This window comes from Falco cherrug, chromosome 8 (genome assembly GCF_023634085.1).
Source record: "Falco cherrug isolate bFalChe1 chromosome 8, bFalChe1.pri, whole genome shotgun sequence".
Taxonomy (NCBI): domain Eukaryota; kingdom Metazoa; phylum Chordata; class Aves; order Falconiformes; family Falconidae; genus Falco; species Falco cherrug.
In genome coordinates this window covers 45,952,535-45,968,066 of record NC_073704.1, presented here as the reverse complement: position 1 = coordinate 45,968,066, position 15,532 = coordinate 45,952,535, and the positions used below count along the sequence as shown (strand labels likewise).

At 42.3% G+C, this 15,532-nt stretch overlaps 1 protein-coding gene across 5 annotated transcripts; it reads right to left on the bottom strand.

The window, feature by feature from the left end:
* Positions 1–1,560: 1,560 nt before the first annotated feature.
* On the bottom strand, positions 1,561–15,428 carry DNAJC18 (DnaJ heat shock protein family (Hsp40) member C18). Of its 5 annotated transcripts, XR_008733450.1 has the most exons (8): positions 15,271–15,428; positions 14,988–15,133; positions 13,602–13,787; positions 10,390–10,502; positions 8,939–9,048; positions 6,761–6,933; positions 5,343–5,481; positions 2,387–2,604 (listed from the first exon to the last, which is right to left on the bottom strand). XR_008733450.1 is itself a non-coding variant. In XM_055717737.1 (7 exons), the coding sequence occupies exons 1-7, from the start codon at positions 15,306–15,308 to the stop codon at positions 2,480–2,482; spliced, it is 891 nt and encodes a 296-aa protein (XP_055573712.1). In that variant the 5' UTR covers positions 15,309–15,428; the 3' UTR covers positions 1,561–2,479. The 5 variants fall into 5 exon arrangements, 4 of the variants coding, with proteins under 4 accessions (XP_055573712.1, XP_055573711.1, XP_055573714.1 ...); XM_055717737.1 differs by lacking the exon at positions 5,343–5,481 and having other exon boundaries at positions 1,561–2,604; XM_055717736.1 differs by lacking the exons at positions 2,387–2,604; positions 5,343–5,481 and adding an exon at positions 1,561–2,038.
* Positions 15,429–15,532: the final 104 nt, after the last annotated feature.

Here is a 15,532-nt window from a genome sequence, read left to right as displayed (position 1 = left end):
GCCGCGCACACCGCGCCGCCATCCCTCACGCCCTTGACCGGGACCATGGACAAAGAACATTATCGCTTCTCAAAATCGTTTTACCTTCCAGTCTCATCTTCTGCTTCATCCTGGCCTCTTTCCTAGTTGCAGAGAAGACTCTTAAAATTATTGCGCTTCTCACAGGAGGTCTTGCGCCTCCATAAAGCGCTTTGAGATCTTTGGATGAAAGGTGTGATCTACTTTAAGTGCAAAATACTAGGTATGAATTCAAGCTCCGTACAGGACATTTCAGGTCCAGTGAAGTCGCCACATTTGGCCTCCCCCTCTGATTCGCTTTACAGCCACGGGAGTCAAACAGGAATGACAGGGAAGATACCAAACCTGGAACAGAGTCCAGTCACTTTAATATATTTCAACTATATTCTACAAACTATTTTATAAAAAGCAACATTAAAAGAACTTTGTTTTTTTGTACACAAACTATGTGCTCAAAACTGGGAAATACCAGAATTAAGGCTGCCTGTCCTACCACAGCCATATTGCCAGTCCAGAATATTCAAACATGTTTGCCCTTACAGCCTCACGCTAAAGACGTTTCAAAACCCCCCACCCCAAACGCCTTTCCCCCCCTGCACTCTTCCCGGCCCGAGCGGCTGACAAACTGCTCAAGCTCCCCAAGCGCTCCTACAAAGTTCCCAATGGGGAACATTGTTAACATGAAAATGCAATTTTAAGTAGTCACCGCATTGTTTTTTAACACACCACCATTTCAGAGCAGCACCAGTGCTGCAGTTGCATGGTCTCATGACATGTGGGACGCGCATGTCTCATCCGCCGCAGCACCAAGTCTCCAAACCCAAGACATACACCCCCTCTCTGGTGCAGACCACCAGAAAAGCTTTTCTTCCTGCAGCTCCCAGCTTTGTTTGCTGCTCAACCTCCCACTGCTGCGACGGATGGGATAGGGACACCAAGGGGACACTTCCTGGTACCCACGGTCCCAGTTCCCTGCTGGAGGAACAGCCGCCTCGTGCTCCCTGCCAATACAACACCCCCAGCACCTGGGCAGAGCAACCGCACATGACCGCACCGTAACACCCAGGCACAGGGAGGCTCGCAGCCCCAGCTTTAAGGCAATTTTAATTCTGGCCTTTCTCAAACTTCTGAGCTTTGTGCTCCCTCGGTTTAAGCCAAGGCCATCTGTGGCATCCTGTGCTACTCACTGCAGGTTTTAGGAAGGAGGGCCGCACCAGAGACTTGTTCAGTTTTAATAGACACGTACTTCCATGTCAGAAAGGCAAGCACTGCCTCTGCTGCAGCTACGCCAAGTCTCGGCACCAGGGAGGGAGGGAAGAAGCCTGTACCTCCAGCGCACTGCTCCCTGTCCTCTGTAAGAACAGTTCATTCCACATGCAGTACACACCTGCAGCACCCCACCGGAGAAACTGCCTCAGGAGGTTAACGATGCTCAACTGGAGTAACACTCTGTTCTCTGCTGCTTACGAGCGTACCCCGTCCTCAACCTGCCTTTAAATACCTAGTTTCATAAAGGAGGATCAAGAAAAAACAGGACACTACTACATGGATCTTTTTCTTTGCAATACTAATCTCTACAGTGAAACATTCATAACTGCTCAACAGAGTAAAAATATGCTACATCAAAACCGTACCAGAAAAAGCAGGACCCCTGTAACAGCTGAAGGGTTTGCAGATAAAAATCAGAAGTAAACAGCCAGCTTAGAAATATGCCACTGAAAATATATGAGAAAATAAATACAGTTGTCCTTTCTCTACAGTTTGGCAGACACAGGAATTGGTGCAATTCACAGACACTCTTCTTGTTCGACGTCGGTGCTGGCATCTCAGCGCGTTGTCTCACCATGAACAGAACGGGCACAGCCCTCCAGTCAGACCAGCACGGGGTGCAGTCCCTCTGACAGCAGGGAGAGCTGGGAGCTGCTCAAGTGCTCACCTGAAGCAGGTACTCGACTCTTCCGAATTAGGCATTGCCTATTACACTCCAACAGGAAACAGCTGCCTTTCTCCTTACAGACCACTGTAGAAGCAAGGACATCCGCTTGGTATCGTATGAGAAGGCTAGCGCACTTAGTACCGAGAACTACGCTATTCATATGACCGAGTGAACCGCAGGTCCATATAAAATACAGAAAGCAAAGACATTTGTCTGCTCTCCTGGGAAGTATACACTGTTTGGATGGCAGACTAACTACCAATGAAGACAGGTTCCAAACTAATAGCATTTCCCAGTGAATTAATTTACGAAGTGCCACTGGTCCTTGGAACCAAACGTAGTGTACAGTATATATTACAGCAAACACCAGCTCTACAGCTTGTGTTGGCCCATCTCTGCACTATATGCAGAAGGACTCACATATTCAGACTCTTTACAATAGGCTCCTTCCCTTTTTATACAAAGGAAAATAAAAACATAAGTTAAAACAGCAATAAATAAGACTACAGAACGTGTGTGTCCTGGTCAGCCCCCTTTGTGCATTCCAATCAGACTGGAGAGCTTCTCACAGTGCTCAAGTTTCAGTGATTCTGCTTTCTGTTTTAACCGCTCATCTCTGTATAGCTTGGCCAAATTTGACAAATCAGACTCTGAAAGACGAAAAAAATATATATTAGCATGAAGCCATGAGCCTACTTCAAGTAACTGTTTCTTAGTGCTTTGTTATCCTCGTGGCATCATTATTTTTAATTCACCTTGTTTCAGTGAAACCGGACATGTTAACAACTTCCTTTAAAGAGAGGCCATCAGGTTTAGCCAGGCTAGCTACTTCAGAATTTAAATATTTGCTATAATAACGCTCTCTACTAGTGCACTAATGCAATAACCAAAAGAAAAAACAAGACCGATTATTACTGTCTACAAAGAAAACACAAACTACAAAAGTACAGCTTAGAAGTCACGTAAGATTTAAAATTATGTTAATGAACTACAGAATAGGTAATTACTTTAAAAACCATGTATGTAGTTAAACTAACTGTGCATAAAAAGGGGTATGTTATACTGATAGGATACCATTTGGTCTGCTACACAGCGCCTGTCTTAGGTGATACTGCTACTTACACCTGAGTTCAATCTCATTGTGCATTGATCCTTTCCGAGGTATCACTGGGTGCAGACTGGTGGAGCAGGGTGACTGACACCTATCAGCGGCATTTAAGTGACAAGCCAGAAGAAAGGAGAGCCTCAGGACACACTGTGGGGCTGTGTCTGCCGTCTGCAGCCTAATAAGCTAAGCAGGAACTACAAGACATACACCCCTGCCCACTTAACTGAGAAACAATTCTTTTGGCAGATCTGTCCTGCATGGGCCCAGAGCAGGTCCCAAACAGCTGCCCAGAGCAGCCCATCCAAACATGTAGCTCTAATTGTTTTTTTGATATTGCACTTCTCAGAATTCAAACTCTGTCTGGCAAGAGGTTTGCCCAGAAGGCATTATAAATTCTTTTTTTTTTTTCCTTCTGATTGATTACAGGAAGGTGAACAGCTAGCTGAGGGACTTGTCTGAAAGGCCTCTGTGCCCTTTCATTGACAATACAATCTTGAATGTACATTGCATATTTTCCCCCTTCTCCTCAAAAGCAACATAAAACTGAAATAATCCCATTGTTTAAATTATTACACCCCCTACACTCCCCACCCCTGAGAATTTTCTTTTGCTGATTAGCTAAGGAAGTCTTAATATAGCTTTCTCCCTGAAGAATAATTTAGATCCAGGATTAGATGCACCTAAGAGAATGGCAGTAATGTGTTTCTGAAAAGGTCAAAATTTCCCCAAGCACAGGCTACCTGATGACACTCAATTTTTCAAAGAGCTTTTATGCACCTTACAAGCCTCTCATGTTACAAAATTATTCAGAGTGGAAAGAACTTCAATAGGTCCTTTCATGCCCTACATTCTATGTCCCTGTCCCATGGAAATTTAAGGCCATTTACTCTCCACCTATTTATTGAAAAGCTTTAAAAACTGACAGGCATGAACATTATATTTCAGATCAGGAATAAATTTTCAGGTTTTATAACTCAAGTAGTGCTGGGCACACAGCCTTGACAAGCCTTCCACAAGAGCAGACTCAGGTAATTGTCTCTGCATCCAGAATCCCTGGAATTCTGCAGTGAAGAATCTTAGTATACACTTAGCCAACTGGGCAAAACTATTCACTGCAGATGCTTGTGCTTTCACAGCATTCATTCTGTTACACTTGTTTCTTGTGTTTTTCAATCTTTATGAGTTGTTTATTTGAACTTTTTCTCTTTAAGGAAGTCTTAAAATACTGAATTCCAACTACATATCCTTATTCTCTGTTTTCGGTTGCCTCTGTAATTTTCTGCAACTCGAAGCTCTTTGCAGTCTTGCTTTAGAATTGTGCTATCACAGCTGAACTATCTCCTGTAAAAACCTGGTACGCACTTTTTGTACTTAGCTTTAGCAAAGATTCAGAAGACTGAAAACCACAGCACACACAACTTCTACACACTGTTCTGTCCTGAAGGGAGGCACACCTCCCGCCGCAGCAGTACCGAAGTTATTGGCTGAACAAGATACTGATACACCAGTTACTTTTGAAGTTTTCATTAAGGTAGTTGGATACCAAGTAACACTTTTTAAGTCATAAAATCAAGGACTTTAAAAATCAAACTGTTCCTATATAACTAATCTATGACCATTTTGCTGGTACTGAAGAGAAATGTGCATTCAGTAAACAAAACACACTTACTATTAATAGACAGTCAATGGACAAAAAAGAAGTTGACCTTATGAAGCTAAACACTTAAACAAGAATGAATGGACGAAAGCTATGAAGCAACAGCTGCCTTAACAACTGTCTCAGTATCTCCAGAGAACTTTTCCCCAACACTCCATCTTGTAGTCACAGTTTATTTTTATAAACTTGGCTGTACTAAAGTTAGCACTGTCTCAGCTGTGCTCATTACCTGTTCACTGGCCTAGATGGTAATCATTCTGAATATTTTTTTTTTTTTAAATTACATTGGTGTCCTCAGGATACTTGCTCATTGTGGACGTTATGAATATATTTGCAGATGTGTGACTAACAGTCTGTAAGTGTAAAAAGCTCCAGAGGAGCACTGTTTTGTAGGCATTATTTGGCATTCAATCCTGGATCACCTCCCCCCCTCTGACTACCAGGCCATCTCAGACTTGCGAGCCCTGTTGCCAATTTTGAGGCTCAAGGTCTATGTGAAAGAGACAATATGGCAACTTTCAGTTGCACAAGCTCAATTCAAAGGATTTTTCTGTAAGGAATATATTCTATCCCTACGGCAAGCCTACACATGAAGCCAACATGCATGGTTATTAACATCATACCTAGAAGCTGCTACTGCCAGCCACAGATGCTCAAAGATCACAAGTCAAGCACTCCAAAAACTAAAGGACTACTTCAGATTTTTATGGTCTTATATTGCAGCTTCTTCTCTAACTTCAGAGCGTACATCTGTATATTTCTCTTTAAAAGCAAGATCGGTAACTTCTATATAAAGCAAACCAAAAGAGTCTCTGGAAAACAAAACCCTTCCCCATCAAAATCCTGTAAATAGTTTGGAATCAGCAACACTATTGTTACCTTTAGCATAGAATTAAGCAAGTCTTATTTAGACAAAGTGTATGCTTCCATAATGATGCAATTGGTAAAGAAACTGTAAACAAGTGCAAAGTCACTTCTTAGTAGGCTGCTGAGGGCTGTTTTACACAGAGCAATTCAGAAAGCCCTACTCATATGTAAAAGCAGCTTGCCTGCTACTATTAAACATTTACACAGAAACAACTTCTTCCAGTTTCCTTTATGCACAGCAGTGGTCTGTGTTTACTCATTTGAAGGTGATGAGTTCTTTAGCTGAAAAAAAATCAGCCACAACATTCCAACTTCAGCTAGTCCTTGTAATTTGATTTCTGTTATTTTGTACAGTTCTGAAAAAAGCGGGGATGGACTTGCTCCATTTTCAATTAACTAGCTTAGTAGTAATTAACAAGTAATACAACATGGGGTTAAAATACATGCCTTTATACGTGCCACTGATTGACTTAGGACTAATGTCAGAAAAAATATTTTGAATGCTCACATTTTTGTGTTCTCCCTTTCTGCATTCAATTCTCATTTTCAAAAGACAATCCTGACTATGGTGAAAAACATGATCTCAAACTCATCTAAAGATAGAAAATGCAAATAAGCATACAGAACAAGCACAGAAGCCTGCTCTTTGAAAACTGATACCAACAACACAGCCCACTGAAAAATTACCACAAGCCCCTGAGCAGGCTATGGCTCCCCTTCTGATGAAGTTTTGAAGAAAAATTTAGATAATCTTCTTGTGGAACCAGCTGAAGCAAAAACGACTCTGGTCCAGCAAAGGAAATGTGGAGTAGGTGATGTCTCAAGATCTCTTCTAGCCCTAACAGTCTGCCAGAACTAGATAAATATGGTGGACTGTATGTTTAAAACATCATTACTAGGAGTTATTCAAGGATAAAAACTGAGTGGAAAAAAAGCTCTCAAATGGTGAAATCTACTTTCCACTTGTCTCTCAGAATCACCTAAAATGAATTTTGACAGACCGTCAAGAATAGCAAATTCAGTGTTAAAAGCAGTTGTGAGAAATACCAGTGCAAGGTTTGAGATGGCATAAGCATCGGAAAACGAAGCTAAAAATGGCAGTGCTTTGTGAAGCATAGCCATCACACAACTACTGACGGGTTGTAGGCACACACTTGTAACAAAAATAACTTACTTTGCTGTTTCTCCTTCCAGCAGCTGGTCTGAATATAGTCTATGTAATCTTTTTCAACGGTTTTCTCTAGCTCCTGAAGTTCTGCTCCTTGATAATTCTTTTCAAAGTTTTTATCAACATAGTAAGGCACCTGCAAGTTCTCTGTTTCTCTACTAATAACATGGCCTATGGAGCTGTGAAAACATCATGGAGAAAACAATTTTTTAGCAGTTCAAATATAAAGAAAACAAGAGATGTTTCTCCACATCAGCGTTTTCAAAGCACAGCGTTTACAATTTCTTTAGTTACTTTCTGCAGGACTATAGCTCCCTCAACCATCCAGCAAGGAAATTACAAGTCTTACAGGATTCAGGCTGCCTGCTAAAACCCACAGAAAATATTTGGAGATATTTACGAAGAACTGACTCCCAACTGACACTGTTTTTTCCAAATACTGTGTTTGCTCTCAACAGCTCAGTCAAGACACAAACAAATTTTAGCTGTGAACAGAAGCTCCACACATTTTCTTCTGTTTGCTGGTAATTTCTGGCAAGCTAGGTCCAGAAATCCATGGGAACTGATAACAAACGCAGAGACTATAGGAAAGGCATATGGCCCTAGTATTGCTTAGGGCACGATGCAATTGGATCTGGATTCTCCCAGTTTCTGGATTCTTTAGCGGAAATAAAAATCAGCAGGGCAGATTCTAGTTACACTTTCCTTTAGCTTACTGATGATTATAAAACCTTAAGTGGGGCATGGAATATCCTAAAGAATATCCTGCAGGTAGAATTAGCCACTCTGACACAGCCACTGGATTAAACTACACTCTTATACTGAATTTCCTTATTTGAGCAAAGATATCCAGGCATTTTTTCAAATCACTGCCCAGAGAAAGGCTGGCAGCCAAAACACAAAGGTTACACTCTACTCAGTGGAATCCAGTTTATCTATTCTATTTCCTGGACTCCTCTTAGCCTTCTCTCTCGCTATGTCTCAGAGGTGTATGGTCTCTTCATGTAAACAGTTTCTTTTGGTGTTTAGGCTGTTATTGTTTTTTAAGGATACGATTTAGAGAAACAGCATAACTGTGTACAAGGCTCAGGCCTAACTATCTCAAATCAACAGGAGAAGGGGAGGTAGTGAAGAAAAGCAGGAGAGATTAGCTGCTCTGGGGGCAGTGTGAGAGGTTTCATGTGAGACTGGCAGATAGCAGAAATGCTCTCTGGAAAAAAAAACAAAACCACAACCCAGGCAAAAAACAACCACCCTCCTGTTCTTATGCTAGGTCTACACACTGACATCTCGTGGTAAAAAAAGATAAAGGGTGTTGGGCTACCACGACAGTGGACAGGGTATGGGCCTAAACCTAAGTAGTTTTACTCCTAGAAGGGAGTAAAAGGAGTGTTTGGAGCACTCTGCTGTCTGCAGCATGCTCTCCAAAACCTGCTGACTCGCACTCCTAATTCAGCAAGAGCCAGTGAAGGTGACCGACCAGAGAGCTTTCCAACCAGAGAGCTTCCCCCCTCTCAACACTGGATGCTGAGAGGAGCCAGTGGGTTCTCCTCTGCCCCACAAACTCAGGTTACAGCAGGTCGGGTGGTGTTCCTTCTGCTTCCAGACCTGTGGAGTTCAGTTTGGCCTCTGAAACCCCCAGGTTCCTGCTTCTTTACAAATGTCAAAAACAGGGGATTTCAAGGCTGTAATGATTTTTTGAAGCCTGATAATTCATCCAGTGGAATTCAGGCTCCAAAGCAGATTTGGATTTACACTGCAAACCGCAGGCTTTGTTTACTAATTGCTTTACACAGGAATCTCAGTGGTGGTCCACAGATCCGTGGGGGCTGGGCAGATCAGAGGCTGATCAGCACTGTAGCTAAGCTACTCCCCCATTTCTGCTACTGTATCACTGTGCAAAAACTTTTCATAGCAGTTGAGAAAGCTTTCTGGCTCAGTGCCTCTCTTTGCTCAACACAGAGTACAATAAAGCTCACCACAGTTAACTTCATAGATACTGCTTAGGAGAACTTATCCGTAGAGACTGTTGGTATTGCCTTATTTACAAATTGATAACGCTTTCTAGAAAGAGCAGAACAGAACACTAACACGCATTTTTCAATTAACTTATTATTATTACTTCTATCTACCTCCTTATCGCAAACACCGAAGACCAAAAAAACGTGTTTTTAAATGACTTACGATTTGTAGAATAGGCTGTAGGGTGGGTTTGTGGCCATCAGCTGAGTTATAACTGACACTATTATTATTATGAAAACTGGCATCAACTGAATAAATGCAGAATATGAATTCTGAAAAGAACATAGATAATTAGTAGTCAATAAAAGATATAGATGGAAAAAGATACATCTGTTCACAGAAACTAGGCTACCTATCATTGATCAACAATGTATTAAGTGTGAACTAAAAGAAAAAAAGTAATTACTTCTGAATTTTGAGAGGGATGACATTTTAATTTTAAAATAACTTTTATTAAAAAAATCTCAGTAACCTCTTTGAAGCCATTTTTCTTCAATTAGATTTTCATGACATTTCTTCCATCTACAGCTTCCTTCATCAGGCGATAGATGCCTACAGCACTGTACTTGTCAGTGACCAGCTCACAATCCAAACCGGGGGAACACACTGCAATTCCCCTTTGTGCCTATGGCTTTTCATGCATTTTCTGAAGTTTGTTAAATGCATTCTAAAAATCTCACTCTCTGTTCAAGCACTGGATAACATGGCTGAAAAGTAAAGGGTTAAGAGACATACATAGCATAGCTTGGGACAGGATGCAGGCACTTGGTTTTTTGTTTGAATGCATTTAGTAGAACAAAAGGGTGGGGAAAATATAGAGAAAGCAGATCTTTACTTCTGCTCTTTGTTTCATTTCTAAAGTGCCTTTTCTAATCAGGAACAAAATACAATAGGCTGCTATTTAGGCTTTGTCCTCTGCCCTGGGATAGCAACCAGGATACCTGACATAATAGTAGGTGGATTCCCTGTCCTAGCTTAGCTGTCTTAGGCTGTATTAAGTGTTTTTTTTCCGAGCCTGATTGACTATAAGGGACTCACAGGGATACACTGATCTTCCTTGGAGAGTCATCTCCTTAGGTTAACAGACTGCCTCTGGAGGAAGATTTTTCCACGGCAGGTGGCACGCCTCTATGTGTGCTGGCAACAAATGACACCTTGTGTCTCATCTGGAGATTTCAGGTGGTAGGAATGTATCCCAGGCTGGAGGAAGCCTCTGCAGCACCTGGGCAGAAAGTGTGCGCTCATCTACTGAAGGATTAAATATGCCAGATAGACAAGCCAGTACTTCCGTATCCATCATCAGTCCACATCTGGACTAATTGTTGTTGGATTACTAAACCACTAGAGCTCGCAAAAAGCAAGCAACAGCAAAACACTCAGCGACAGAAACTCCAGGGCCTGTAATCTGTAATCCTATCAATATAATCTATTTTTAAAGTAGTGATTAATAAAAGACAATCTAATTACTTTTCAAAGCATCCATTTTGGCTGCAGCACTTGAGGATAAACACTGAGCATTTCAGCATGGGAAGGTCTGTCCTGGCTTCAGACACGTAAGTGGACCCTCACTCTGCTGAAATATTTAAGCCCACAAAATCCCTCCTCCTGGCTACCTGTGGCCTGTTCTCTTCCTCCTCTTGTTCATGTGTCCACACTCTTTCATTTCGGTGCCTCCGTGGATAATAGTGCGCATCTCTGGCTACATTTGAGAACATATGGATATTTCCTGTTAAAAGAAACCAAGAGAGAGTAGATTCTCATCCAGTTGCTGGCATTGGCCTGTATTACTCAGAATTTCTAGCTCATTACCTGGGCTTATACTCCATGGCCTGAATTACAGTTGTGGACCTCAGATTAAAAAGTGCAAACACACCTCAGATTTAAGTGTCACCAGAGTATGTCATTCCAAAGAAGTGTACCAGAGAAATTGTAAAGTTTGCCTGAGGTCCATTTTAATTTAAACCAAACTGCAGAAACATGCTATAATTTTTACTCTTGTATCTCATATTTTAATGTTGGTTTTGTCACATGAACTTGCAAGCCCATAGCTTGTGTTACATCCCCAGGCTCCAAGCAGGAAAATTAATTTGGTTCACCAGACTCAGGCCACAAATTATGGCTTTCCATAATTACCAGGCATGGTCTTCCACAGTCATTTCTACTTCCTCTTCCTTCAAGCTGTTAACAGTTTCACTTAACGATTTTATAAGAAGGAAAGAGATTTAAAAAATAGCCTTTTGAGTAAAAAAGGAGTACAATTCAGGACTTCCTTTCTTACACACTGAATGTAGTTGATCTATTTTTTAAAATTCTAAAATGAGGAAAGAATTGCATATGCTGTTTCAATTTGAAGTCTGAACTCTGATTTTATCATCATATTTTAATAATAGGTATGCTCTCCTCTTGAAATTCAGAATGTCTTTTTACTAGAGAATTGAAATTTATGGCCTTATAATGACAACAGAAACGCAAATCTATTTTTAAGCCCTGGGAAAGATGTTGCATTATTTTATACCCTGAATTTCCCAAAGAATTCCAAAAGAAACTTGGGGGGAAATGACCTTTGCTATTGTGTAAAATATGTTTCATTGCTTGTTCAAAGATTTTTCTGAGGGTCTAGGTATGTTTGCAGTCAGAGCTTCAACAGAGCGCCAAACCAGGCTGCCTTGAGGAAAGGAAGTTTCTCTCTTGAAAATGAAAGTTTGTTTTTATTGTTCAACACTGCTCAGACTATATTTTATCAAGCTGTGAAAAAACAGACAAAGTGTGGGAAGAGAAGAATGGCTTTTGCAGGGCACCTAGAAAAGTCTTCCCAAATCTTAGGTTTCTCAAAGAATTTCTGCCAGCAGTTTCTTTCCTTCCATGTGCATTTATTTTTTTATGAGAAGAAAGTTCAATTTGTGGCCTCTACCCCTCATAACTGCAACACCATGCCATGTGGAGCATCTCCTTCTAGACTTACAACATTTAACATTTTTAACTTACAGTATTTTTCCACTGAATATCCATAGAGGAAAAATGCACAGTAAAAACAAAGCCGCAAACCTGCCCACAAAAGCTGTACTAATGAGTTTACCCTAACACCAGCATTCCTTATTCAGACTTCCAGAAAACCTGGTGATAGCAAGGTGTCACAAAACAAAAACCAGCACAACACTGCAGCTTAGCACAAACTCCAGCTCACACACCTGAGTCCTACTTCACATTATGACAGTTTAAAAAATGTTCTCTTCATAGTGACTATCTGGACACCCTCGTACTAGCAATTCTCTTGATAAGTAGAAACTGTGTGGACTTCGCCTGTTTGGAAAACTACTTAACTGATTTTCCATGGTTTAAAATTGACTTTTAGATTAGGAAAACGTACCTAAATTTAGACTTAAACATTTTTTTTGTGAGGAAACTATTGTTTACTACCAGCATCTATTACTATGAAATTATCTTGGTCTTCTTACTCTTTGCCACTTTGATAAAAATTCCCATTTATTTCTTCACGTCACTATCTGTTAAACCTGCCATGCCCCGTACCCAAATTCCTCCTGTAGCTCCTACATTTCTTGTCCTCAACTCCAAGCGTCCCTGTCACACGCAGCTACAAAGCAGTCAAGTTCCATGAGGGCAATGTTTCAGTGGTGGCCAAGGCACAAGGCACACACAGGTGCAATTTCCTGCAAAATCAGAAAGAGAAAACTTGCAAACTCAGTGTGGAATTATGCTCACTTTGCACATCTACCAATCAAATGTTGAAAAAAATTTGAGGTGCCCTTACTGCAAGATGCTACCACACATACTAAGGTTATGAGGAGCTTGTAAGTAATTACCTGCACCTATGGCTTTACGCTGTAGTAATTGGTGTTGCTTTATACCATGCCTTGGAGGTCAAAAAGTTTGCAAGAGTGCTAAAGCCATTTGTTAGAAGACCGCTGAGCTCATCATACCTTTCAGATTAACTTTTAATCCAAACCTGTATTCCACTGATATTGCAGTATCTATTTTTACTCCAATCACAAAAGCCGAGGCCAGACTGAGACACGCATGGACCTACTACAGGTACAGATCTAATGTTCCGTTACTGGATATTCCATATCCAGTAACAGCCAGCCTCTCCTGGTGGGCATCACTTTCTAAGCTCAGAAGTTTTAATTTCTTTACAGTATGCAAGCCGCTGCAAGCCAAATGAACACCTGATTTCCTAGTTATAAGAGCACTGAGACCACAGTGCCAGGAGCTGCTGCCATGCTGTACTGGAAGGCAGGAAGGTGTTTCAAGTACAACGCATCAGAAAAGGTGCCTCTGATTCCTTCCGATTCACACCGTATTTTACCTCCCGTGCCATTGCTGGCTTCAGACAACAGAGGAAATAAAAGCAACAACAAAAAGAAGGGTGGTCAGCTGTAGCTGGTATTAAAACGTTGCCTACCCAAGAACCAAACAGCCTAAGCCCCTGCCAGACTGAAATGCTCTTACCCCTAACTAGTACTGTCAGAAATTTTCAAGGGCTGGGAGGATTCGAACTTGCCTGAGCAGCAACAACCATTATTGCACTAGTAATCCCCTTTTCTTGGGCAATTCCTGGATGGCAAGGCCAGTCTTTGACAACATTTTTTGGGGAATGGAGTTGCTAAAATCTGAAGTTTAAACAGTGCATTAAGGGAGCTATTCCAGGCATAAAAAGCTAGAAACCAGAGAAGAGTAAATCCAAAAGGGTTTTTGTTCTTTTCAGATGTATAATCCACTCCCTGAGCTGTGCCAAGAAAAGCCGAACTTGCTTTACGGTCTAGTGTCAGTTCATTGCAATTCAAAAGCACTGCAGACGGATACTGACCTGTAGGGAAATGCCCACCAAAAAACACATTGAATATTTCTTCTGGTGTAATGTCTGCTTCAAATTCTGTGTAGTAATTATAGTGCCTGGCCTGGCCAGTGCTGACATAGTCTTGGTCACTTCCAAATTCATCGTATCGTAATCTTTTTTCAGGATTGCTCAGAACTGCAAAAGCATTGCCTATTGCTGGAGAGTGAATTAAAAGAAGTGTTACACAGGTATATCACGTGGTATTTCCACATCTCAGACTTTTACAAGCAGAGTAGCAAAAAAGCCCAAACAGCCACATGAAATTTGTGCTTGACCAACGGCTAAAATACTTTTGAATGAACTACCTTTGTAAAAAAAGTGTTACAATACTGGCATTCCTTGTGATGGAGCCTATTTCTTGCTATCACTTATACCAGGAGAAAACCAAAAGTGTTAGAAGTACATGGAGAGAGTTGACATATTTGTAAACCTGAGGTGAAAGAGTCCATTTCAGTCAAGAGACTGAGAATGTAATGTTTTACCAGATCAAACTAAGCACTGATATAGAAGCACACCTCCACATACCAGTTAATACAGTTAATACCAGTTAATACAAGGTTAATAACTGCAGAGATTAATTAAAATGCAGAACCATATTCTATGTTTTGCTGTCAGCAGAGATGCCTGTGAAGCTGTACAGCATATCTATTTCACCCCTTACGTCAAACCACCCAAAAGTATGTTTGGTTCATCTTCTTCCTTGATCTTTGACAGCACGTGTCTGTAAACAAGCTCAAACAGAAACAGAAGATTAACACAAAAAAATAAATAAAAGCCTTCCAAAACCTCCTTATTTTAATAGATTGTGAATTAGCATCTTACTTTCCTCACGCTGCCTTGCAGTGCTGTTGCAGACAGCTGCAACACTGCATGGAAAAGGCAAAAGATGTAAGAGTTCAGATGATAACGTTAGAGGACAGAGATAGAGGTTTAGATTGCAACATTACTGAAAAGTCCAGACACAAAACGCTGGCCTCAAATATGCTTGCGTATCTGTAAATATATATATAAATTTATGACACTGAGGAGATATTGGTTACACAACAGCACATTCTCCTACACGGCCAGTATTACTTCCAAGCACTGTTCTGAACCCTTAGCAGTATCTAGGAATGAGATCTGGGATATGCTCCCCTTTGCTGCTAAGGGAAGTCTATATTTTGAAAATTAAAAGGCAAATCTTACCAAGCAGCTGCAGGATTTTGTGGAGATGCACACAGCTGTCCATAAAAACGACAAGCTATGCGGACCTGCATGATACCTTTATAGAAGGCACAAAATTGTACATCTGAGACAGTCTGTTCTCGTTTTCACCCTGCTTTCTGACTCTGGAGACCGGGCCAGCCCCCACCTCACCTTTAAAAGCCTCGGTTGCTCCGGGAGCGCGGTTCTTGTCGGGGTGGAATTTCAGGGCCAGTTTGCGGTAGGCTTTCTTCAGGTCCTCCTCGCTGGCGTCCCTCTCCACCCCCAGAATTTCATAGTAGTTCCGGCAGCGCTTTATTCTGGAAGCACACACCGGGTTACCTTCCCCGGCCTACCCCCGCCGGCCCCCACCACAGACCCGCCGCCCCTCCCCGAACCCACCGCCGCCGCTCCCTCAGACGCTCCCCGGCCCGCCGGACCCCCACGCCGCGCTCACCGCCGCACACCGTCCAGCTGCTCAGCCGTGTAGGTCATGGCGGCCGCGGCGGGCCCCGGGGCAGCCCACCGGCCCCTCACACCCCGCCGCCCCGGCCCGCCCGCGCCGCCATGTTGTGCGCGGAGGCGGCGGCCGCGCGGGGGCCCCTGGGCGCGGGAGCCCCGCCCCTCGCGGCGGGGGGACTGCAGTACCCAGCAGGCACCGCGCGGGGCGGGGCTTCAGCGCGTATCAGGGCGCGGTGTGGTGACGTCACGGCGCGGTT